Genomic DNA, 25,280 nt, shown 5'->3' with positions numbered 1-25,280 from the left:
TTATCAGCCACAGTTAATTGTAGTGAGTAATATGAGTTTATGACCTAATTGAGAGCCTCTTGTGTCAGTTTTTATCTACAGCATGCAATAAAAGCTAAATGAACTTCAAATGGAAAATCCCATCTAAGGAGATTACTTGTTTATCTTGTTGTGTGTAATGTTGAGTCATTACACGATGGAAATATTTCCCTGTGTCAGGTGAGGAGGTTAAAGCACATTTCAGCTCAGGCCAAAAAAGGAGTCGCTTACTTTTACTTCCTACATAAGAATTAAGTCGAATTTGAAGCGCAGTTTTACAGATTTTCTTTCCTGTGTCGGCTTGTCAAAATCGGACATTGAAAAGTTTTCCAGCAGAAATGACATTTTGTGTCCACAGAGGAATTTTACACCTTTCAGAGTCCTAAAGAGGTAAAGTTATCAAGTATTTAAAAAGGAAAATTTGTTTTATGTCTTTATTCACCTTGTGACCCCTCAGATATGTTATAATTTGAGTCATAAAGATGAATGAAAGGTTTGATGTCCTGTGACATATTCAATAGATATTAATCTAATCATTATCCTTCAGCTTCCAGGTCACAGATATATGTCTATTATTGAACGTGACAAGAAACTGCAGAGGACAAATACCACAGATATGTTTGTGGTATTTGTTACCTGTTATGTTTAGATAAAAAAAAAGTAATGCTAGGCCAGAAGGCGAGTCACAGTTTCCACACAGATTTATTTATCGCCGAGATGCAGCATTTCAGAAAACGTCGCTCATGTAATAAAAAGTTGACAGAGTGCAACCTGCAGGAGTTGATACACTGAGTTGGTTATGGCTCTGTTAGTACACGACATTTCATTCAGGTCTCCAGAAGAGACTCCACTACGCTGGCTGCAGTGCCTGAAGCAAAACAACTGAGAAGCAACAAGCGCACAAAACATTTATGGCTGAATCTTTTCCACATATCTGTACATGCATTATTTATTTTTTTGTATGCATACAAACTTTATATCAGCGGGAAACTGTAACCTCAGGATTAAGACACACATTTAAACATCTTTGTGCTGGATATATTTGGAAATGTTGTTATTCTCGGGGAAAGTGTTCACATCACACGTTATAGCTGAGATAGAAAGAAAAAGGCACAGTTTGTAAAAAATAAATATCCCTTTTGTTATTGCTAAAAAAGACCATGTGGACACACCTTCCCATGTAAGACAGAAGCAAAGTGACAAAGGTGATTACTCGAGTGCTATTGGTTACAGATAACATCAGTGGAAAGGAGAAAAAACATGGATTTCATGTACAATGTGTAGCCCGCTTGTGGAGGATGAAATGTGTTGATGACAGCAGCACTGGAAAATACTGTATATAGTAGTAAATGTGGTATTCAAGACACAGGAAGCCTTGTTTAAATGAGTTTTACCACTGTTATTTGGGGTATTTAGCTGTAAATTATCATATCACTGCAGGAACAACAAGGAAACATGAGGAGTCTATTTGTATTTCTTATTCCACAGTTCTTTTATGGTAGTTAAGACATCATTTCTACAAGTTATCACAGTGGTGTGTCCCTCTCTGAGATATAACTGCCTCTCATGTATTTGCATCATGTCACAGTCACAACGTATAAAAAGGTTTTTAAGAAAAACACCGAGACGAAATTGGAATGCCCAAATATCATCATAACTTATTTTTAATCTATTAATTCAGAAATTATTGTAACTTATGAACTATTTACAGGTGTCAAACAAAGTTCTGTAGAGATTCTGTCTATTGCAGTTTTTAATTATTTAAAATTACTATTATATCTATAGAAAATCTGATGCTTAGCTCTTTGACTAATATTTTAAAAGTCATACATAAGAGGCTCAAACTGGGGGAATCCAGAATGTGCTTCACGCTGTCATGAGTGCAGGAGCTACTTTCTACCAAAGTAATGGTCCTTATAAAGACAACATTTATCAGTGCGTGTGTTCTGCTCATTATCAAGAGTAACCAGGACGTTATTTCCAAAAAAGAAAAGTGGTTTTGGACGAAGCTTTGTTTGCACCGAGCTAAGTAATTTCAATATTTATATCAGCGTATGAGCCAACGAGTCACACACGGCAACACACGGTCGGCTTTTAGGGTTCAGACTTCCACAGGGTGAGTGACTGTGTCTCCTGAGCTCAACTTTGGTTCAACATAGGGATAATCCTGTATAGCACCGTATAAGAAGGGCTAACAAACAGAAACTAATTATTTATTAGAACAAAATAAAATTATTTACAAAGCACCACATACTGTAGATAAAAGTGTGGACAAAAGCCTGGCTGACCGCTTTGGGATTTCCCTTTGTCCAGTGTTGTGTGTATTTGTGTTTATATATGCATGTGTGTGTGTGTGTGTGTGTGTGTGTGTGTGTATGTGTGTGTTTATCTCTTAGAGATGTAGCTGTTCTCGATGCACAGCACCACGTAGGAGCTGGAACAGCTGCTGGAGCTCGGCTGGAGCAGATTGCCGCTCTGCAGCGACGACGCCATGCCGTTCAAAGCCCGGTCGCCCACGCGCCACGTCTCGCAGAAGCCGTCGGCATGCTGCAGACCGGTGCTGGTCGACCCGTGCCACATCATCTTCTCTGGCCTGGGATAACGCAGGATTTTTCGTTTGTTTATAATCTCGTTTTAAAGTCATTTACTGGATGTTTTTTTTGTTTTACTCACCATGTGTTGTCGCTGAGAACATCCTTGCCATCGAAGGAGTAGATCGCCACGTTATCCTTCATTCGGCCATCATTGAAGATGCCGTCCCAGTTGTCAAACAGAACCTCATCCTGAGAGAGATGAGACAACAGTCCGCTCAAACACCCGCTGACAATTAATCGTGTATTCTCTTTTGTCTTGCTTTTGCTGGAATGAATAATTGAACGTGTACCTTCAGGTTCACTATTGGCATGCGGTCCCTGTCGGCCCTGCGGACGATACTGTGGAGATCCTGGAGCCTGGCGGACAGGAAAGCCCGGAAAGTTCCCTTCATCCCGATGGCCTGAGCCTGGGTGAAGCACATGAGGTCTGCTCCGCGGATCCCCCTCATGGAGCCGGTCTGGGGGCTGTTCAGGGCGATCAGGTGGAGCTGTGGAAATGCCCGGTAACATTGTAAAATTCTTTAGATGCTTTGGACGTGAGTGTGACTGTTTAAAAGTAGCCTCTCTCACCCCTGGACCTGAAGTGTGATGGTGGGCTGGGGTCTCGGCCACAGGAAGATGAGGTCTTCGCTGAGGTGTGACGGGGTAGCGTTCATGGGCCGTGTTGACAGAATATCTACCATCCGGTTGGCCTTGTCGGTCTGTGTAACTTGGAAACCTTGGATCTGCCGGCACCGGGTACCGGGGATCTGGCTGATACCGGGGATCTGGCTGATACTGCGGATCTGGCTGATACCGGGGATCAGGGCGGGTTGTGTATCTGGGGTCAGGGTTTGGCGCATATCGAGGGTCTGTGTGCGTCACATGGGGCCCGTCAGGCTGTGGCTGTCTGTCAGCGTGGCTATGGGAGTCAGTGTTGGAGTGGTGATCCGGGGAGTAGGGGACGACGGGTGGGGGCTCCACCGCTGCAACCTCATTACCCTGGAAACAACGTGCATGATATCAATTAAAACACACAGTCCTATGTTCTAGAGGAGGGAAAAAAGGAAAAAATTACACTCACATCCTCTCTGGGCAAAGGAATATAGCCCCCGAGCTGAAAAATAAAGGAGAACCCAAAATTAATTAACTGTTTTTGTGTCATTCTGGCTGATTTATGTTCATGAGTGAGAGAAATGTTTACCTGGACTTGTCGAACTCCATCGCGGACCCGTAAGTAGAGATCTGTTTGGTCCAAAATGTAAACTAGCGAGCCCTCGGGTTGTCTTCGAGCAGTGGCTGTCATGGTGTCATAAGACCTCAACACCGTCACCTGCAAACACATAAACCCAGAGTAAGTTGAGTAAGTTGATTGTGTCTTTTGGCCTTGGCTGATATTTGTACAACTCATACATGTATTTTGTAGCTAATATTAAATAGATTTCTATACAATAGACTTTGATGAACCCTTTAAAATGTGTTCTTGCTGTTAAAAACTGTATTTCACAATTTTAGATTAACTCTATTATTATCTATTCAATTTTCTATAGTGTTTTTCCTTTGCGTCATTGGTCTTTTTTAATAAGTCATCCATTTCTTCAGGTTAATTATTAATTGGTAATTACTTAAAGCAATGGTAATTATTCAACTGGACGGGCACTCATACGTCATTCAGTCCAGCAGACGTGCTTTCAGACTTTGGCACAGATTCTTCATGGAGCCATGGAATTTGTTTGTATTTCATAATCAATAACAAGGAAGTAAAGCAGCAACATTTGACTGCGTCGGAGGTTTCCTCACCCCAGACGTGTGTCCAGGTAGTCCAGGCACTCCAGGTGGTCCCGGTGGCCCAGGAATATTGATCGCTGTCATTAAAGACACAGTCACATGTGCATGAATGAGACTCAACACTTTATCTTAATCTGGAGTATATTTGGGAGTGTTTATGATCAGAACTCACTCTGTGTGCCCCTGTGGGTTTCAGATAGAGAAGGTCCTGGGGGTCCAGGGGGCCCTGGCTGTCCGGGATGCCCATCGTAGCCTCTTCCTGGTGGACCCGATGGACCCTCAGGGCCTGGTGGGCCAACGATGGAGTCACCTTGAGGGCCCTGATGGGACATGAACAGAGTCAGATTTCACACTATGTTACATGTAGAATAACACAATTTAGGTCGTAGCTATTCAATACATGGAATTTAATATCACGTGTGAAATTAAATCGTTCCACGTCAGGAGCCAAATTTGGTTGTTTAGTGCTCCACAGAAATAATAGTGACACAACTGTCTATTATATCTAATAATGTTAGCTCTATACTGTCGATGTGTAGATTATTGCATCATGTGTCTGATGACCGTACTTGAGGTCCAGGAGCTCCTTGGCTGCCGTGTCCACCGGCTCCATAGCGGGGGTCATAATGTCCTCCTCCTGGTTCTCCTTTCTCTCCTTTGTAGCCATCATGGCCCCTGTCTCCTTTCAACTCATTCTGCACACATCAACGTCACACAGACAAAAATCTTACTACGCAACTGTTTAAACCATAATCTATGATCCAAACAATCGAGATCATGTGGGAGAGTCTATAAGGTTGCTAAATTTACCTTTAAAGCGTAAATGTCGTAGTTGGACCCGAGACCTGGATCAGAAACAAAATGTTTTTAAACTACCTAAAAGCGGAAAGTATAATTTCCTAATAATTATGCACATGGATAAAATCGTGGAAATACCTGGAATTTGAAGAAACCCTTCTGGTCCAGGATCTCCTTTCTCTCCTTTAACAGCTATAAACGAAGGTGAACAGCAGAAATAATTTTAGTACTTTAGTAATTTTAGTACAGCCTTTGAAATACCTGACCTTGCTTTCTGGTTGAGGAGTTTAATATCGCCCTCGTATCTGACGCTGGAGTCAGCAGCTTGTTAGCTTAGCATAGTGATAATCTTTCTCGTCCTCCAATTGTGATTTTCACACGTGGCATCCACAACATGACCTGATCTCACCTGGGTAGTGTCTGGAGTAATCCACGTGTCCCTGAGAGGAAACGACAAAGACAAACAAAGAGAAACGGTAAGCAACTTTATAATAAGATTAAAGTCATTTGTAAATCTACCAATGTCATTTTCCACTAAATAAAAACAACTAACAACAAATACCTTGTCCCCCTGCTAATCTAACAGGACACAAAACAGTTGAAACACTGAGTTAAATATTTCATGTCTCTACTCACTCCGAGTCTGTCGATGGGAGCTGGAGGTCCGGGTGGTCCAGGAGGGCCTGGTACACCTGGAGGACCCTGGGACACAACATTTATTGATTACTATGCGTGTGCATTGATGGACGGACTATAAGAGATGACAGAATTTAGGCTTGAATGGGATAATAAGCCAAAATAAGTGATACTCACAGGGTGTCCATATCCAGATCCACTGCCTGAATCTCCCCTCTCGCCTTTGAAGCCATTTAGCCCAGGCCGCCCCTACAGTCAAACACACACACCGCACATTCAAGTGGTGTAGTTTCACTTTTAAAGACCTCAACTTGTAACATGGGCTTGATAATACCATCTTAAAATGACTTGATATGAACATTTTAACGTACCGGTCGTCCTGGGAGCCCAATCTCTCCCTTCTGGCCCTCAGAACCATATGAGCCCTGAAGAAAAACACAGTAATCATGTGGTTGTTATCATACTGATGTGATTCTGTTAGGGTTATGTAGCAAAACGTAAGAATAGGGTACGCACTGCAGGTCCCACAGGGCCAGGGGGTCCCATCTCACCCTGTGAAGACAATACAAACTTGACATCTTCAGGCTACACTCAATAAAACTGTCCTGTATGAATAATGCAGAAAATGGGCTGTGCATCCTGACGGGAGGTTTATCTGGTCCGTCATTAAAGCACTGAGGTCTTTACCTGCTGTCCTCCCAGGCCACCCAGGTACATTGGTGTCCCATCGGGCCCCATGATGATGCCAGGCTCGCCTTTCTGTCCCTGAACAAAACATTTTAACAGAAAAAGTTTACCACCACTGCTTCGCTGTGTCACCCGCTGGAAAAAAAATGCCCTCAGAAAGTGAGGAATCATATATCTGAAAACCATGAATTCAATAATTTTAGATGGTAATAATAATAATAACATATCTATATGTTTTGGTTGTGACTGCAGGAATTTTAAGAAAACATTCAAAGTAAGAAATGTGGATTGCTTTTAAAACCAAATCAAAATTACAGCATATTAAGTCATGAATTGTAGCTAGTTTCTAGTTTCCAGACACCCTTAAAAAGGTAAATTAGATTCATTTAACTATTTTAAAATATACGTACTAATTATCAAAGATGAATAAAAATAAGATCTATTCAAATATATCTTTGCCGTGTATGAAAAAAATACATTCAATATGAATGTTTGTGTAAAATGAAACATGAACTGATTATAATGTGGATTATTCTACCTGAGGTGCATATCCTGGAGGACCTGAATCTCCTTTATCTCCTTTTGGTCCCACGGGCCCCTGAAACAGACGCATAATATAATAACATTATTTAAGTCCCATTTCTGTGCATTCACAGGATGTGTCCATGTTCAACTGTGTGATGACGACAGCGACAAATACCGGGAATCCTGCTCGACCTGGAGTACCAGCTCCTCCCTACAGGAGAGAGAATGATAAGGTATTAAAAAGGTCAAATATTCCTTTCAAATGTTAGACTTTTAGTTTAGTAAGGTTTGTAGTGAAATTGGTTAAAGGGAACAAAGGGTGTGTCCACTCACCTGCCACCCTTCGTCCCAAAATAGGTCGTTATACTACAGCAAGACAAAGTTAGGTCAGTTAGTGTGGAGGGGAACAAACAAAGCAGGCAGTGATTAGTGAATATGAGTCAATCGAGGAGTGATTACGTGATCGAGCAGTTAACGTGACGAGCTGTCAAACGCATGTGTTTTACAGTATTACAGTTATTTACAGGATCAGCGCATCTCGCTCTGATCTCGAGCCGGGACTCACATCACTTGTTGGCTGGGAGACGACCTGTCCTGGAGGCCCGGGAGGCCCTGGAGCTCCGGGTGGTCCACCGTCGCGTCCCGGCAGACCCTGCGACACAAACAAAGACACAAAGGTTTTAGCAGTAGAGGCATAAACGTGGATAAAGTTCACCTTGGTCAAGGTTAAGGACAATTTTTTCTGCTTTGAGTGTCAGTGAAATTGTATATTTAAGAAATGAAAAACTTTAAACTCACAATCTCGCCTTTCCATCCTCGTTCTCCCTTTTCACCCTGGAAATCAAACATGCCAACTTTAATGCCAAGACAACAGACAAATAAAAAAATAAAATCCAGTGTTTTATTCGCGTATAATATAAATGTGTATACTAAGCAATTTAAGGAACACAACACAGTTTATCCAGCAACATACCGACTGCCCTTTGAATCCGTCCGTGCCTGGCATCCCAGGTGGTCCTCGTCCTCCTTCTGCTCCTTTGTCTCCGTGGCTGCCGGGAAAACCTGGCTTACCCTAGATATTACCAGCAAAAACCTTAATAATTACATCACCACACTATTATACTTATAACACTTCGAAGGATTATAAAATTTGTATTAGGCTTTCTGGCAAACTTTTCTTGGATTTCTAGCAGTTTTATGCTTTGTTGAGAAAGCGTTTTACTAATTTCTGAGACTGTGAGACCAACAACTGCAACACAAAACCATACACACTCTTTGTTGTACTTACGGGGAGACCTGCAATACCAGTCGGACCCTGGAAGACATGACACAGGAAAATGTGAGACACTTCATGTACAGTGACGAGAAGGACAGGACATGTCATGTGTGTGCGGTAGATGTGTACCTGTGGTCCGGGTGGGCCTGCGAGTCCAGGTAAGCCATCGGTCATCTCGTATCCGTTGTTGTCACTCTGTAAGGAGGAGATTTGAAACAAGGAAGATGATTCCTATAGGAGTTCTTTGTTATTGGCCAGATTCTAGGTTTTGTGAATCTTTACCAAACAATGATGGGCTTTGTAACTATTGTTTTAAAGTCTGTTTGAATATTCAAGATATTTTGGGTTCACTTCCTGTAGTTGTCAAAAGCTACATCTTCAGGGGACTCTGCATTTACTGTATTTGACTTATATATTCATACATGTTAAAAGCCAGACCTATACTCACATGACCGACACGGTAAGATGGGCCCGGTGGCCCGGGAGGCCCTGCAGGTCCAACTGGTCCCATGGGACCTGGAAGCCCTGCAAGCCCAGACTGCCCTGGTACACCAGTGTGTCCTGGATCGCCCGTAGAACCCTGACGAAAAAAATTAAACGTGTATATGTTTTGCAATAGTGAAAATAACTGCAGAATAATAAGAATAAGAATAATCAGTGAGAAAAACGGAGGGATGCAAGAGACACATACAGAGCTGGAAAATCAGAGTTGAAGCTTTATGAGATACAGTGAGAGTTTGAAAAGTGGAAGGAAGCAGCAGAATATTTCACTAAACTAGGGAGAGTAAGTCTTGGTCGTCAGGCCGTTGTAAGGTTAGTGAAACACAACTTTAATTATGTGAAACATGTTGAGTTGGGGGAAATGGAAACAGATAGAAAAAAGTAAAGGAAATCACCAAAGCAGAGAGACACCCCCCCAGTACCTGCGACCCATTACACACCGTAGGGGATGGATTAAAGTAAGAGAAGAGGCCTGTGAAAAAGTTGGAGTCCTGTGTGTCTTGCTGGAGGAAAGCAAGAAACAATGAAGGAGAGAGTTTGTCCTTCATGTTTTTTTAAAGACAAGTCACGCGTTTGAGTTTGACGGATTAAAAAAAAAGCCTTGACTCACCTTTTCACCAGCTGCTCCTGAAAGACCGAGCCGTTCACAGTCACCCTGGAGCGAAACAAAAGAAATACACACTCTTCTTAGACTCGTTAGCTCCCTTAAAACATCTCAACGACAATTACATGGATTGGGATTAAATGTATTATTCGCGGCTTTTCATAAAACCCTCCTCTGCATTCTTAAGTCGTAATCTGGGAGAATCATTCAACAGTTTACCTCAATCTGCTCATTCTCACCTTCTCTCCTCTGAGTCCAGGCTGACCAGGAGTACCAGGACGACCGGAGGGGCCCTGAAACAGCAGACACAATTCCATGTAATTATTTTATTAATCTGTTGATTTTTAACCTTTTTAAATTTACTATCTATTTACTAATGAGATTAGAAAAAGTTAAAATGAATCACACCATATGGAGTCACAGACAGACAAAGTCAAACTACTCACGGGCAGACCAGGGACTCCATCTTGTCCCGGTGGTCCCGGGGGTCCGAAGGCTACAGGACCATTGGATCCCAGTCCTATTGAAGTACCAGGGATCCCGGGAGGGCCAGGAAGACCGGGAGGACCACGGGCACCCTGGGTTACAAATCACAAAATTATAATGTTGTGTAAAGTCTCAACTTTAAGAGGTGAAACCTTATTGATTTTTAATGACAATCAACAAACCCTGAATTTGTCCAAGTCTGGGAATCCTGAACCCTCCATGTCAACAAACGTCTGTTAAAACACAAATTAGCAAATTAAAGTCAGAAATAAGTCTTGAGAACATAAACGCTGGAAGTAAAGGAGGTGTGGACATACTGGGCGATCACCAGTGCCAGGTCCAGGGGGCCCTGGTGGACCTGGGGACCCTCTGGGTCCTGGCTGACCCTCTCCAAGGTCACCCTGCAGAGATTCAGAGGCCACACGTTATCGCACCAAATTAAAAGTTGTGATATAATTTAACATTTCGTCTTAATCCATTCTCTACGACACCTTTTGGCCGCTGGCACCAGATGTTCCTGGATTTCCTGGGAAACCTCGTGGCCCAGCAGGACCCTGGAAACAGGAGCATAATAAGTACATATGACGGATTATGTTTTTTTTTTAGAAACAGCAATATTTCAAAGTGTTAAATTAAAAAAAAAGAAACTTACAGCTTTTCCATCCTCTCCTGGATCACCCTGAAATACCATGAACAGTCAGTGAAAGACGTGCATCCCAAAAAAATAAAAGTCAACAGTTATACTACACCCCAACCAAAATACTCACATTCTCCCCATCGGTTCCTGGAGTTCCTGCGGCTCCATCCGACCCTGGCCGCCCCGGAGGTCCGGCGGGTCCGGCCATCTGCTGCACAACAGAGCCGTCCCCGAGTCGGACCACCTCAGCCGCAGGTCCGGCAGGACCAGCGGGCCCGGCAGGCCCCTGAGCCCCACGTTCTCCTTTATTGCCGGGGTATCCGAAGCCAGAACTGCCCTGGTGGGGACGGAAAAGAGATAAATCAACTGTTAGCTGGTGAAGTTAGAACTCCTTTTTAGTTCTGGGATTGAAAAATTATGAACTTACCTTTGAACCTTTGTCCCCCTGAAATACACAGAAAAAGACAAATCAATAATTTCATTACTTATCCGAGTAGGTCAGGTGATGTAGCTGAAAACATCAGAAGTTGTCTTTTACCTTCTGTCCTCCTCCTCCACCCTGAGAGGAGACACCAGAGCCAGAGCTGGACCCCGAATCTCCCTTCGGCCCCGAGGGGCCTCTGTCCCCCGTAGAGCCTTTCTCTCCTCTGTCACCTTTCTCACCTTGACCACCACTGGGACCTGAAGGACGTGTTGCATGATAATGAGTTGAGAAATGGGTCAGAAACAAGTATCACTTATTACATGCTGGGGTTATTTTATACGTTGGGCCAAGCTTTAATGCACCGCACAGGATAATGAGCAGCTCCATTTGCACATGCACGAGGAAACATTTCAAGTAATTAATTTAAGTATTGGAATGTTACAGTTATCACACACTGTGCATACCTGCTGTGTTTGACATTTTATATGAGCTTCCTTATGATAATTCTGTCAAACTCAATAAATCACACAATGTCTATTGAAAATATGAAACATAAGTTGTTATCTTATATCTTACATTAAACTGAGGTTTTCTCATTTGATCCAAAGTGACTCTAATGAGCTACTAATCGCAGTAGAAGCAGTGTAGCAATATGTCCTGCAGAGGGCGATAAAGCCTCGTTCATAATTCTCCTCTGTTCCTTGGTCCAGTTCCTCTCCATGTGTCCATACTAGTTGTGGGAAGTTTGCCCTTTTAAAATTATTTAAATTGTACAATGTTCCTCTCTGTGATTTCTTTTCTTTTCTTATGTTTAATCTTGGAAGCGATTGCTCAAAAACACTTAAATCGTCAGTTAAACTTCAGGGATTTCAATCCGTCCATTTAGGAAGTGATTGAGAATCAATTTCACCTGCTTTGGTGCAAATGAAAGTGACGACAGGTGCAAGACCACCTTGGTTTTACCTGTGGTGGCCACAGACAATGAATCTCTCCTTCTCTAGTTTTGTGTCCTGCTTGTGTCCAGGGCATCGTTTATAAAACAGTGCGTAGGATTGTGAGGGAATTTCTCTCCTGTACGTATTTTAATCATCCAAAACTGCAGGATTATTAAATTCAGCTTTGATGTCCCCAATCTATGAAATTTAACAGAATTATATATTTTGAATGATTTTAAAAAGAGGCACTACATAGAAAGGTAAATATTATACAGTGTTTGTACTGGGATGGTTCGGTTCGGCACAAGGATCCAAGATCACAGATCTATAGAATCTATATCAACTCATTAATCATCATCATGGGACAAAAAAATCTTTGAGATCGCTCGTATACTCCTCATCCTTCCATTCACACACTCCTCTATCAGTGCCAGTGCATCCATCACGGCAATATTTATATATTTAGAGCAATTGGACCGATTACTTCACACATCGGTGAGGTCCTAACCTCCACTCTGTGTGTGATGGTATAGGGAGGCATATCTTTGGAGGGTCGCAAAAACTGTGGTTGATTTTGGTTTTGAATCCAGCCCTCAATGGATTGAAGATTTTGTTCTCCACAAATTAAAGAATGTACCAGTAAAGTTTTTCAATTTGAATAATCTTAATTTCTAAACCTGGGAGAGACCATAGCTGTGGTAATGTCATTAAAAGCATCATAATTTATGAATATGCATCACATAAGCACAAAACTGATGATTTTGATGCAGAAATTATCTTGAAGCCATGACTTCAAGATTAGGAAACAAAGCAGAGCCCGGTGTAAACCCATTATCATGTCGGTGTTTGTGTTTCAGCAACCGAGTTCACATGACGACCACAACCCAAATGCCACACAAGGAAACTGAAGCTTTTTGTTTTCCCTGCAGGGACCAAGACATTCAAGCTACTCCACGTAGGTTGCATTGAATCTTCTTGCAGGACAACCTCCACCGACATGCGTAAAGCTCAACACGCTCATTCTATCCTCTGATAGGATGGCCACACGTTGATTAGGACATAATCTTAATCTTGCATTCCTTCCGGCCGTTATCACGACCCTCTTGCCCCCCGGAGACCCACCTCTTGGGCCTGTTGATCCAGACCGGCTGTGGTCCACGGCCGGCTGCTGATACCTGACGTCTAAAGTCAACACAAACACACCGTTACCTGCTCTGCTCGGCGGCTGCAAGTGTCGGCTTGCACACGGGGGGGAATGTAGAGGCTTGTTAATTTTTTTGGAAGGGGCGTGATGGAAGAAGCAACCTGATACATGTCCCACAATGTCTAAATCTGCTTATTTGATTTGCTCAAATCCTAGCTTCCAACCAACAAGGCTCTTTAATCTTCCACCTGAGGGAGCTAAAGATGCTCCTGTTGGACTCCTGTTAAACACACAAACCCTGCGGCCAACCCCCCACAACACTCAGGTCCAGACAAGAAGCCTAATGCACATGTTTCTGGATGAAAGCAGAGACAATAACACATGACGTTTCTTTGGCAGCGGCTGCCGTGTGATTAAAAACTTCCATTACACATTTCTGCAGCGTGTTTACTGTGACCAGCGACTTGGCAAGCACACGCTGAAGATTTTGCCCTTTTAACAGATTCTAGTGTTTAATTTAATGTAGACGTCTTTTACCTGATTCCTTCAGTCGGGTTCCTTTTGAGGATATCAGCGGCGGCTCAGGTACCGGACGGGAGGGTGCAGTGGTTGTCTGGAAACAGATCAGAACATAGTTTATAACAGCTGAATCTAAACTTTCCAGAGGGTCAGGAGGATTTATAATAATAAGTAAACTCAGTTTCAGGGGTAAAATCAGTGGAATGAAGCAGAAAACAAATATCTCCATTAGCGACTGCAGCCGCGTCGAGGCGGAGACGATCTACTGGACCGATTCCAAATGCTTCTGTAAGGGCCGTTCATTTACAGACCCAGACTGTGTGAGTCACGGACTATGCCTCCATCAAACGTGTGGAAAGGGTCATGTTATAGGTTTATCTTATAGTTTGAATGACCTCTGTGTACAGTGAAAAGACGCACTGACCCTGACACCGTGTCCCGTTTGTCTCCTCTCGCCATCGCCACTGCCATAATCCCCAGAGGCCTGAGAGAGAAAGGAAAAAAAAGGTGTAAATCTGGATATTTCGGAACCTTTGATGAAAATATTAAAAAACGCAAATACTCACCACGTCAGTGTCGTCCTCGTCGTCACACAAGCGCTCGGCAGCCTGAGGGTTTCCAACTACTTTCAGGTCAGCGATCTCCCCCTAAACACAAACACACAGACACACACACAGAAAATGCATTTTATTTCACCGTGATGACAAAACAATTTACTTGAAATCAGGCATGCGTGTGGCTTCCTATTTAAAACATGATACAGACAGTTTTGAGGCCTGGTGGGATTAAGGATGCTCCACCGGTGAATATATTTTAACACAGAGACCAATTTGTGCAACCGAACATAGAACATTCAAATCTTTAACATGAATTATATGAATTCCTTCACTTCAAAAGCCCTGTGAGCGTCACATGTGGTCACCTGGGTCTAAGCTAAAAGTCAGAGGTCAAAGGTGATAAAGGTCAAGTAATACATTTACGGGGAAGAGGAGGGCTAACTTCCTGTTGCCAGTGACCCCAACGCGAACCTGCCATGAGGTGCCACAGGGAGATATTAAAGAGGTCAGACTCACACACACACACTCACACACACACACACCTGTGTTTTTAGCACACAGTGTATTATTCTGACTTCGCCAGGTCCCGTGGGAGACATTCGGACGAGGGCACGTTGCTGCTTTTGATTAATTTCGGTGAGAAATGCGATGAGTAAACATCTCTTCAGCACTCGAGCATTTCCTCTGCCGGTGCCCCGGAGTTTATGGTGAGAAGACGGACGTGAATTATAGTTATTTGTCAGGAAAATAGGTTTGAGACCAAAATGCATCATAAAGTCTCAAGTCCTGTCCCATTTTAAAGGCTCCTCCAAATAAATCTGTAAGTATTTGGATCAGCTGATAATCGATTACTGGTAAATATAGTTAGATCAATGTACTAGGACTTTATTATTATAGTCCTGTTACATTTACAGTTTCTTTACCTGGAATTTGTCAGTGTCGGCTCCTCCCGCCTGACCCACGAAGATCCCCGCCCCATTGTCAAACTCCATGGGGTCCGGGGAACGCTCAAACCTCACCACCCGTTGCTCCGAGTCGCAGCCATGGTAGAAGGTCACCTGCTCCTCGAAGACGGACAGCGAGAAGCGACTCCAGGTGTCCACCATGCTGGGGACGTCGAAGGCGGCCGCCTCATACGAAGCCTCCGAGTCGGGCTCGGTGTAGAAGAACTGCACCCTCTGGCGGCCGGACTTCACGGCGCTGAGCTTGACGCCAACGTACATGAGCTTCTGGGGCCCATCGATGATGGAGAAGAGGACGGAGGCGGCGGGAGTGGTTGGCTTGATGTGGAAAAGGAGGGAGAAGTGGCGGTAGAATGGGTTGGGGACGTGGGCCAGAGCCGGCTGGCCCGACACCGTCGCGGCGGAGAAGGCATAGGCGGTCTCCCCTCTCGGCCCGTAGACCCTGGCGATCTCACTGGGTGGAGGGTCTCCTATCAGCTGGAGCAAGGAGACACCACTCTCCTCTGCAAGAGGAAAAAAACACTTTGAGGACATACTTTTAAAAGAGAAATCTGACAGACCTGTAAACAGCAGTAAACATATGAATTAACTGCATACGACTGAAAAACAGAGCTGGATACTGTTTTCTACAAAAAAATCTCATAACATGAATGCAAAAAGTCCTGTGACATCTGCATAAGATGTTGAATTTATGACTCGATGAGGTGCACTTGAAGGCAACATGAGTTGTGAAGACAGAGGCAGTTTGAAGCACAGAAATGATCAGCAAATCACAAGTTCTTTGGAAAGTAAAACATTTTGACACCATCGCTGAATTACGATTAAGACGTATACATGTCGACATAATATGACTAAGGTAGAAACTTGACCTTATTCGGGCTATCAGAACATACTGTATTGATTATTGTCTTAATAATAATAATATCAGGCTCCATGAAAACATGTCCAGTATGAATTCATTGTACATCTCCAGGAGGTGTTGTGTGTTTTTAGATGTAGTTTTTCTTTTGACTTAAGAACCTTTGGAAAGTTTCAAAATAAAATACACTTTAGTGTGCATAGATGCTCGTTAAGAGGACGCTATACTTGCTGCACAGTAGGAATCTGACTTAAACGAGTGACTGGCTACACTCGCTGAACCATGAGAGGTGAAACAATGTCAAATAGCTGACCACGGATTCAGTCAGTGATCACTGTGGAGTGCAAGGGCCTTACAGTCCCTCTCCTCCCCCAGATGCCATTTAACACTCTTTTTTAGTGTCCATTTGGAAAACCTTTGCCCTATGTGGTTGGAGACATCATCAAAACCGGATAACTGAAGTTGCCTTTCTCCCAAATGATCAAAATAAAAACTTTGGTTTCCTGCAAGACCACATCCATCACTAGAGTTAAGTAAGAAAATCTGTTGTTTGTTTCCTTTTGGGTGAACTTTAAATTAAACCTCTACACTCTAACTGACTAAAGCTGGACTCAAATTAATGGAAAATCTGCTGACATTTCAGTTCCCATCGACTAAAATACCCCAAAGAGTCGGCATCCCTGAGAGCTACCATTATTTTCTCACACATCTCCATCGCAAGGGAGAAATGGTCTGACGCTTTGACTCAGCGATCTCCTGAGGGCGGCCTGTCATCGCAGATTCATGAGAGGAGCCGACCAAAACTTACAATCTGTGCATTAAGGGGTCACAGAGGTCGGCGATGGTGGGGGTTCCCCCGCGTTTCCCAAAAACAAAAACGATGAGAAAGCGTCGAACACGGCTTGTTAAAGTGTCACAGACGGTTAAGGAGTGAAAACTACCAGAGACGCCTTCAGAGCAAAACAATAACACCATTCATCATTCCTAATGGTGGCTGCACAGTGGTCGTTTCAATATTGTAACAGTCAAGTGTGAAGGTAAAACACTGAGGAGATTTTGATCCATGTGCTCATTAGTTTAGGAAAAATGTTCTTGCTCAGACTAAACAAGCCCACTATGACTGATTTACAGTTCTATGTGTTTATAATGACTAACTAACTAATATACTATATTATCTTTATGTTCACTGGTTTTCAAGTTGTTGGTTAGGTCTGATCAGCCTCTCAACAAAGAAGGCAAAAAAAATGTATGGGGTCAGGGAAGGACCCATATCACATCCCATCCCATAATGCAGAAATCTTTATAAAATAAAAAAGGACTTAATATAGTTAAACAAGTCATTCTCAAAGGGAACGCTGGTTGCATAACACACTGGAAGACGCTGTGGGAGAAAATAGCTGATTTCCTTTTCTCACTTATTAGTTTATCACATGCAGTAAATCCTCAGAACAGAGCAGCTGGCATCCAGGTCTTAATCTCAAAGGTCACCCAGCATCATGTTTTTGGGCTTTAAGTGCGTCTTGTCAAATTTATAATTCTGCTTAAGGAGTTTGGAGTGTGCTGCTCATCTTCTACCTGCTGAGAGGAAGGTCACACTACTGTCACGGGCCGATAGTTCTGTGACATAACCGACTGCACATCTGCACTCGCCAATCCGACGCTGTTAGGGAGTAATCCGTAACACATGTTCACACACACACACACACAGTCCCTGCTGCACGATAGGGTGCGCGTTATGTTGTCTCAACCTGCGCGGCTGCGTCCTGTGGGATTTCGGCCAATTGGAGCGCGAGCCGGGTGGCCGAGTTCCCACTGAGGGCACCTGCTATTGGTTAAGCTCACACTGACACAGCCGCTGCAGCTGCTGCACAGATCAGGTGGGTTGGATTATGTATGTAGGGCTAAATATTTCAAATGATGAATGACAAGAAGGGAAATTCCACTTTACGATAAAACTTTACACAACAATTACACACACTTTTCTAATTTCTTTATCAGAGCTGCAATCTCTTTCTGTCACAAGCTTTAGGTCCCAACGCACAAATGACCACTAACGCTTTCCATTAAAAGCTCATGTCCGATCTGATCTGTGATCAGCTGCTTCTTGTTCTCCAGAGAACAGATGGAAGCTGGTATGAAAACCAAACGTGGGAACTTCGCCTGCGAGAGCATCATCGCATCAACCCAGATGTCTGCTCATGGCTTCCTGCCCTGGTCCTGTCTCCGCTCTGACTCAGTGTCTCCATGCTAACAGAAACAACTGCATGGAACAGCATGGAACACGCAGCAATGTTTCACAGCCCTGACACCAGCGGCATGTAAAATAATTTTTGAAACATGACCTCATGTATTCTGTTCCTGTGTGTATTTTCCAACATGAAAACCTGGAGAAATTCACAGCCTGTTTTACTGTGTGAGGAAAAAAGGAAAAAGGAGATGCTGCCAGTGAGGAGAGGCACGGACAGATGGAGGCAGGAAGGAAACGCGTGTCAGATGTCCATGGGAAAGAAGGACCATGAGGGACTCTGACGGGATGAAGCACAAAGAGAGAGAGAGTCAAAATGCCAGTTAAAACAGGCTGAAATGTCATGGGGGAACAAATGGACGCCTCCAAGAGGTTTAGGGGGGTAGGGCGACTCCCAAAGGGATAAGAAATACAATTTTATTGGAGGATGAGCTAAAAATAATGAGGCCTAAAAACCACAAGGTCACTAGACCATAATTTATGACAGCAAATGTGAACACAGCCTTATTGGGTTAAATCAAACTCAAAGAATCATTAATAATAATAATATTATTGTGTAGTGTATCGTGCTGGAAGATCCTTGTGTGTAAAGCTACACTAAATAGGCACATGTGGTTTTATATAGAATTCCGTCCGACAAATGCTGCAAACTCTTGCTCCAAATGCCGAGATTGCAGCAAGATGGCGGCATTCGTACCTGGGATATTTTGGCTTCATTTCTGGACAGCGGGAGGAAGTGGAGACGTGTCGTCCATCTTTATAAACAGGAGCAGCTAGATATCAGATTGCTGTCGCTATCTATGCGGCTGCAGTATTGGTTTTGTTATGGTGCAATTAAAGAAACTGAACTTGATGCAGTTAGAATAACTTTCGTCTTCTGGTTGGCCTGAATTGTCCTTGTGCACAAAATCAGAAGAAAATGCATGTCAGTGTTCTTTTGTGCGTGAGCAACAAATACTAACTTTGTTTTGTTGCATGCAAACTGTTTAAGAACGTTACACCATAATCAAAGTATGCCTCAAACGGAGCTCGAGTTACCTCACCCTGAAAGCTGCAGTCCTTGTTAGGAAAAGCGAGCGCTGCAATAACAAACTAATTAAACTGTGTAATGATACACTGAGAAGAAATCAGAGGTATTTATACAGTGCAGACAGTCGGCTGCTTTACCTTAAATCATGTAAAGAAAAGATGTTTAGCCTCTAAATCCCAAGTGTCTTTAGGGGACAGGAGAATTTTTTCCAGCATCAGGAGAAGCTGAACTGATAATTAGGCTGGTGGCTTGATCCATGAACTAACCCCCAGCTGTAGCTTTGTCCTCCTGGGACCGAAACAACTGGACTTCACACGTCTGAGAGGTGATGCAGCTGCCACACAGTCAGACCTTAATCCCCGTTTGAACGAGACGAGAGCTGAGAGCCAATTAAAGTTGACTGATGGGTGGATCAACGGTTTTTTCTTTTTGTCTTTTTCTTTCGCACCAACCTTTTTGCTGGAGGATCCACATTTTGAAATAGCCTGGGTTTCTTGGCCACAGGGCAGAAATGGAGGCTGAGACATCAGCAGATATGCAACATGGGGATATTTTACATTTTAATGCTTAATTTTAAATAGTCAACTCTATATATAGTAAGTACTTCAGAAGCTACACTTTGAAACTTAATGTGTGGTCTCCAAGCTCGAGCTGAGGATATTTACAACCACAGAAGACATTTGGCCGCTATTCTCACATTAGTGAATTTATAACCACTCACAATGGCTATAGTGAAGTGACCTTTTGTGCAGAATTGGTGGATTTACTGCAGGAGCTGCAACCAACTCATCACAAGGCGAATGGAAAATACTCAGGGGGATTTTAATGATATAAACTTGGCCCAAAATGCAACTTAAAATTCTGCATATTTTGGAAAATGCTGCGTCTGGGAACTCTGAGTTAAAAAGCGGGTAATTCCCCTGTCGTCATGAAAGTCCCTCTCACACTTTGTCCCACTCTCTGTGTCTGCGCATCTTCTAATGGTCGGCCAAATGCTCAATTACCACCCATCAAGTGTAACTGGTCTCGGAGGTTGGAGGCGACTGGCTGTGCCCTCTGACCCCGGGGCAGAGACTCGAGCCGCCTTGTCTCATCCCGGTCACAAGGCTCTCTTGTTACCAGGCGAGACACCGTTGCCCTTTCTCCCAAACTGATCGCACAATCGCCACGCTCTTTCTCCGGAGCGGACCATTTTCCCACCCACGGCCACGATCATAAATGCCATCCTGTGGCCCTCCCTCGCCACCACAGATGGCCCGATTGTTTCCCTCCTGAGGACTCGAGATGCTAAGACACCATTCGCCTCTAAATCCACGCAACATTCCACGCCGGCTGATCAGAAATGGTGAAATATGACGACAAGGAGGTAGCAATGCGTGACCGGCATGCAGGGGTAGGATGTTCCGAGCGGAACAGAGTGATTATTGCACCACCATAAATCCTCTTGGACCAGCCAAGAGAATAGAGTGCTGGTATCACAAGAGAATCCTGGAACGCAATATATGGAAGTTAAAGTCATTTATCCTGGATTCCCTGAGAAAAGGCCCTGAAAAAACATCTCATTCCTCCATTTTTCTTTTCCTTTGCAGGTGTAAGGTGAAAAGCCGCCTGACGACAAGCACGGGGACTAAATGTAAAAAGCCAGTTTCATACATCTTGTGGGGGAAAAACGATTTAAGGGAGAAATAATTCCGCACCACATGCTGGGCTTTAGCAGAAGGTCTCTCCCGCAGGCTGAAACTCTCACACATTTCTCACACATATCTGTGTTTTATAGCAAAGAGGCTTCCAATCTTTGGCTTTAAGTGCAGTTTAAGAGGTTATCCAAACAAGAACCCTACATACGGAACATGGGAAGCAACAAAACTATCTCCTGTTTAAACTTGGAACATATATTAAATAGTCCTGCGGGACAAAACATGATAAAGGGGGGTTTAACGCTCAGCCTCCATACTGGACGAGGGCCCCTGGAGCATTTCCTGTCTTAAGAGTTTACTCTCAGGGAAATTCTTCTAAACTGTATACGTTATATTCAGTTAGAGCACTTTTCATAATATAAATGGACTAGAAATCCCCTGAGAACATGTAGAGAGTAATAAAATGTGAGTGGAACACCGAGTAATGCATTTGGTCAACTCACGACATGCTCTGCAACAATTTTCAAAAGAACCTGTAACGTAACATTGCTGACCATTACTGACGTTTATCACACACACACACACACACACACAAAAACGAGGAGGTTTTGCACTGTGACGAGACAACCACACCAAAACGTGCAACGCATGCATCCTGCGGACAGTGACGTGAACTTGCGGTGTTGCGCCATGCGCCGACGAGAGCCTCCTCGGGACGTGCAGCGGACACAAAGAGCGACACCACAACGGCAGCGACGGCGACTGCAACGATCACACCGGGCGTTTTTGCATGTTTTAACCATTAGTGGCAGATTGTTTATCGTTAACATTTCTGCCCACCGTGCTTCTACCTCGCAGGCATCCCTGTGCTTTCTAATGTTGTAATCATAGGCTTGTGCAGACTCGATACGTGCTTGATTTAAGACATAGAGAACATCATCTTGTAAGTGCATCAGTAATTACAATCCAATAAGAAAACATTATGTGGCCATTTAACTTTTAACAAACTCATATTCAGTACATTTTGCATAAAACTTCTACTCCTTTTCTAGAAATGTCTATTTTTGGATAATTATTCGACTTGTGCTTTAGTGATGTAGCTATTCTTGAAGTATAAAGTTATACTGTGGCCATTATCTTATCTCAGTCTTCTTTTCATGTTGCATTTATTTGCTTTTATGAGTCTTCTTTTTATTGTTTCTATCCTTGTAATTGCTTTGATTTATTACATCTTTTATGGAGTTGCATGTGCGACTAATGTAATAACTAACTGATATGCTGATATATATATGTGGATATAATAGTAAATCCCTCTACCCCATGGTAAATATATGGTATACCCGTGCACACCTCTAAATCTGCACCTTCATATGCAACAATAACAGTACTTTAACAACAATAAAAGCAGGTATGATGTGTGGGTCACCTGTCTGAAGTCCCTGCAGGCTGATTTTCTGACTCTTTCAATGGGAGGTACCATGGCAGGTTTAAAAAAATAGCCATTTGATCATTTAAAATGCAAAAGCGTGGTGTTTAAATATGGCAAAAACATGCGAAAATCACATTTGTGACGAGCAAAGATCTCCAAAGTGACAATCATATGCTTGGACGTGTGTGTTACCACAACAAACACTGCACAAACACACACAGACTTGAGCGCTGCAACATCTACGACGAAAAAGGTGACATGACATCGGATTCAAAATGTATCAGCACACTTGATACATTCTAACCCGCCGGGGTTACCTTTCCAGTTACTAACGGACACGCATGAGGGCTCCTCTGCCCTTTCAGGCAGGAGGTAACACTCCACTGGGAGACGCCCGTCCTTCAGGGACGCCCAGCAGCTGTCCCGCAGGACGTGGCAGAAGCTGCGGCAGGGCAGGAGCGAGGGGGCGCGCGGCGAAGGGCACCTGGGGGCCAGCAGAAGGCAGAGGAACCACTCTGTGCCGTGGTGACACCCTGCCCTCGCCAGCCACGCCCACTCCTGCAGCGCCGCCCCCACCTCTTCCACAGACGTGTGGTTGAAAAAGTTGGGCAGCGTGAAAGACTTTGGCCGTTTGCCCGAGCAAACGGGCCAATCAGAGGGAACGGGGAGACACGGTTGGATGCGACTATCGGCGGGGGTCGGCTCTGAATCCAGTGCACCCCCGAGAGTTCCGTTCACTTTTAAAACATCACCGGTTAAATTGCGAGGCGGGACTTTATCACCTGTCGAGACCGATTCTGGATCTGTCTCAAGATCATCTGTGGACGCTGATCCTGAGCCAGATCCTGAGCCAGATCCATTCCCTGCCCCCACCCCAGACCCCTCCTCCGCCCTCTCCCCTCTGAGCCTGTCTGTATTACCCGTCATGTTCAGGGTCACGCTCTCCACCTTCTCTGTAAGGCCCGCGTTAGTAGTCGTGGTGGTCGGGGTCCCGTCCCACGTCTCGACAATCTTAGGGATTCCTGTGGCCACGTTGATGATTTCTTCCCCAACCCCGGACAGGTTGTCATCCTCCTCCTCCATCACCGCCACCTTCATCGTCTCCGTGCCACTGGGAGTCACGGTGGCACCTGTCACTGCCGTCGTCTCTGTTGGGATTTCTGTGTTGGGAATTGGTTTTGGGTTCCAAAACCAGGCCTCCAGGCTCCCAGCGCAGAGGGCCGAGACAAGCAGCCACGTCTGGATCCTCCACATGCTGCCGGCTCCTGCAACGGTCCTTCCAAGTGTTCCTCACAGGGCACTCTCACTGTTTCCCCCTATAAGCTCCACCTGTGAGCCAGCCGGTCAGCAGTTCAATCCGAGCCGTTCAAGGGCCACTGAGCATCCACTGAACGAGAGCAGCGACATAAAAACTCCCACTCTCAGACCCTCCCTCCAGAACTCAGCTCAGAACAACGCTGCTGCAAACTCTCTCATAAAATAAAAAAAGCTCTTACATGCATGGAGGGGGGGGAGACAGAAGTGTGGGGGAAGGCTTGTTATATACTGGTGCTGCTGGAAGTCATTGGTTACTCAAGAGTTGCCCCGACACACACTCCTCCCCTGTGTGAGCTGCAGAGTGGCTCCCCTAAGACCCTTTTCGACCACATGTGAGAAAAAGCATGCGAGCGTGCCTGTTACCGCGGCGACACACCCACCCCGCGCAGAAGAAATATGGAGGTTAGGTTCTGATGAGGATCAGTCTGAATTCCAAGCTGTCAAACGCGAGACGTTTAGAAGACGTGACCTCGAGCTGCCAAAGAGATCTGTTGGGTTTTTTTAATGACACATTCTGGCACAATCCTTTAAATCCAGTTTAAGGATTTAAAGGATTTTTAATTTGTCACATGCACAGAGATACAAGGCAAAAAAGGTTTCTGTGCAGACATAGCAATGGGATCAACAATAAAAAACGTTAAATAGATAAATAAAATAACATAACATGAAATCAAGATCCACACCGCACTCACCAGGTTCATTAAACAAGACCCAGCATGTTCATTTAATGAGCGTTAGACGTAGACACTTTTTAAAGAGCTAGACATTTAAAGTATAAATCCACCGCTAACAGAAACCTGTCTGATTTTTCCTATAATTATGTTCTTGTTCTTCTCTCATGTACCAACTATCATGTGATGTTTCATGAGAAATAAAAGTAGAATTACTGCATTGCGCTTGTATGCCTCCACCAACCAGAACAGTAAGGAAGGAAGTAAGGAAGTAAGGAAGGTAGGAAGGTAGGAAGGTAGGTAGGTTGTTTCCCTGCTTGCTTGCTTGCATTCACCCATTATCTATACTGTTATGGAATTTTCGGAGACTATCTCCTCTCCTCTTCCTGGGGCATGGTGCAGCTGGCTGTCGTGTTTTGGGAAGCGCGAGAGCTTGGCGAAGGTCAAAGGCTTTCACTCCCTAGACACCACAGATATGAGACTGCGTAGGCAGGCAATGCTGTCTCCAGAACTAGAAAATACATTTGATTGTTCAGGAACGAGCAGACCCATGGATTTAATGATCTGTAGGGGTTTGAAGTCTGACTGCAGGAAAGCTGACTTCAGAATATGAGAATATGAGAACAATTTAGATTCTTTAAATTAACCTAAACTCACTCAGCAGGTCTTTAGACTGTGGGAGGAAGTACCTGGAGAAAAGCCACGCAAACACGGGGGAGAACATGCAAACTCAACAGAAAAGGGCCTCGGTCAATCGGGATCGGAATCATGCTGCTCAACTTCGTTTCGGACAATTAATATTATTTAAAAGTGTAAAATAATCTGCCGATTAATCAATAGCTGCAGCTAGTTACACAGGGTCTCGGGGGTTGAGGCCCCACAGGTGTTTTTTCTCTCATCGCTGCGTGTTTATAGTGAATTAATGTGCAGTTGTACCTGTGGAGCAACTTACGGTTTGTTAGAAAAGGGGTCACATTAAATAAAAGGTTGAAAACCACTGGAAGCTGCCAACAGGTTATAAT

At 44.0% G+C, this 25,280-nt stretch overlaps 1 protein-coding gene across 2 annotated transcripts; it reads right to left on the bottom strand.

Moving 5' to 3' along the window:
- Nucleotides 1-701: 701 nt before the first annotated feature.
- On the bottom strand, nucleotides 702-23,799 carry LOC118103414 (collagen alpha-1(XVIII) chain). Of its 2 annotated transcripts, XM_035150334.2 has the most exons (41): nucleotides 23,191-23,799; nucleotides 15,032-15,573; nucleotides 14,118-14,198; nucleotides 13,976-14,035; nucleotides 13,570-13,645; nucleotides 11,068-11,210; nucleotides 10,957-10,974; nucleotides 10,660-10,866; nucleotides 10,545-10,571; nucleotides 10,384-10,446; nucleotides 10,210-10,293; nucleotides 10,075-10,125; nucleotides 9,853-9,984; nucleotides 9,646-9,699; nucleotides 9,413-9,457; nucleotides 9,243-9,305; nucleotides 8,750-8,881; nucleotides 8,431-8,496; nucleotides 8,314-8,340; nucleotides 7,999-8,097; nucleotides 7,824-7,859; nucleotides 7,591-7,677; nucleotides 7,201-7,236; nucleotides 7,039-7,098; nucleotides 6,501-6,578; nucleotides 6,330-6,365; nucleotides 6,185-6,238; nucleotides 5,991-6,062; nucleotides 5,814-5,879; nucleotides 5,587-5,617; nucleotides 5,316-5,369; nucleotides 5,190-5,224; nucleotides 4,949-5,074; nucleotides 4,552-4,699; nucleotides 4,392-4,456; nucleotides 3,796-3,924; nucleotides 3,676-3,708; nucleotides 3,183-3,593; nucleotides 2,903-3,100; nucleotides 2,692-2,801; nucleotides 702-2,611 (listed from the first exon to the last, which is right to left on the bottom strand). In XM_035150334.2, exons 1-41 carry the CDS (start codon nucleotides 23,522-23,524, stop codon nucleotides 2,404-2,406), a joined length of 4,377 nt encoding a protein of 1,458 aa, XP_035006225.2. In that variant the 5' UTR covers nucleotides 23,525-23,799; the 3' UTR covers nucleotides 702-2,403. The 2 variants fall into 2 exon arrangements, with proteins under 2 accessions (XP_035006225.2, XP_035006226.2); XM_035150335.2 differs by lacking the exon at nucleotides 9,243-9,305.
- Nucleotides 23,800-25,280: the final 1,481 nt, after the last annotated feature.

Source organism: Hippoglossus stenolepis, chromosome 24 (genome assembly GCF_022539355.2).
Source record: "Hippoglossus stenolepis isolate QCI-W04-F060 chromosome 24, HSTE1.2, whole genome shotgun sequence".
Classification (NCBI taxonomy): Eukaryota; Metazoa; Chordata; class Actinopteri; order Pleuronectiformes; family Pleuronectidae; genus Hippoglossus; species Hippoglossus stenolepis.
This window is presented reverse-complemented; position numbering and strand designations above follow the sequence as displayed.

Bases quoted from the DNA above. Each gene is read 5' to 3' on its own strand.
- LOC118103414 (XM_035150334.2), bottom strand. From the start codon at position 23,524: ATGTGGAGGATCCAGACGTGGCTGCTTGTCTCGGCCCTCTGCGCTGGG. The intron at 9,458-9,645 runs GTGAGAATGAGC...GTTTCGCTCCAG, and splicing joins CTGGACTCAGAGGAGAGAAG to GGTGACTGTGAACGGCTCGG. The intron at 4,700-4,948 runs GTACGGTCATCA...ATGTCCCATCAG, and splicing joins AAGGAGCTCCTGGACCTCAA to GGCCCTCAAGGTGACTCCAT.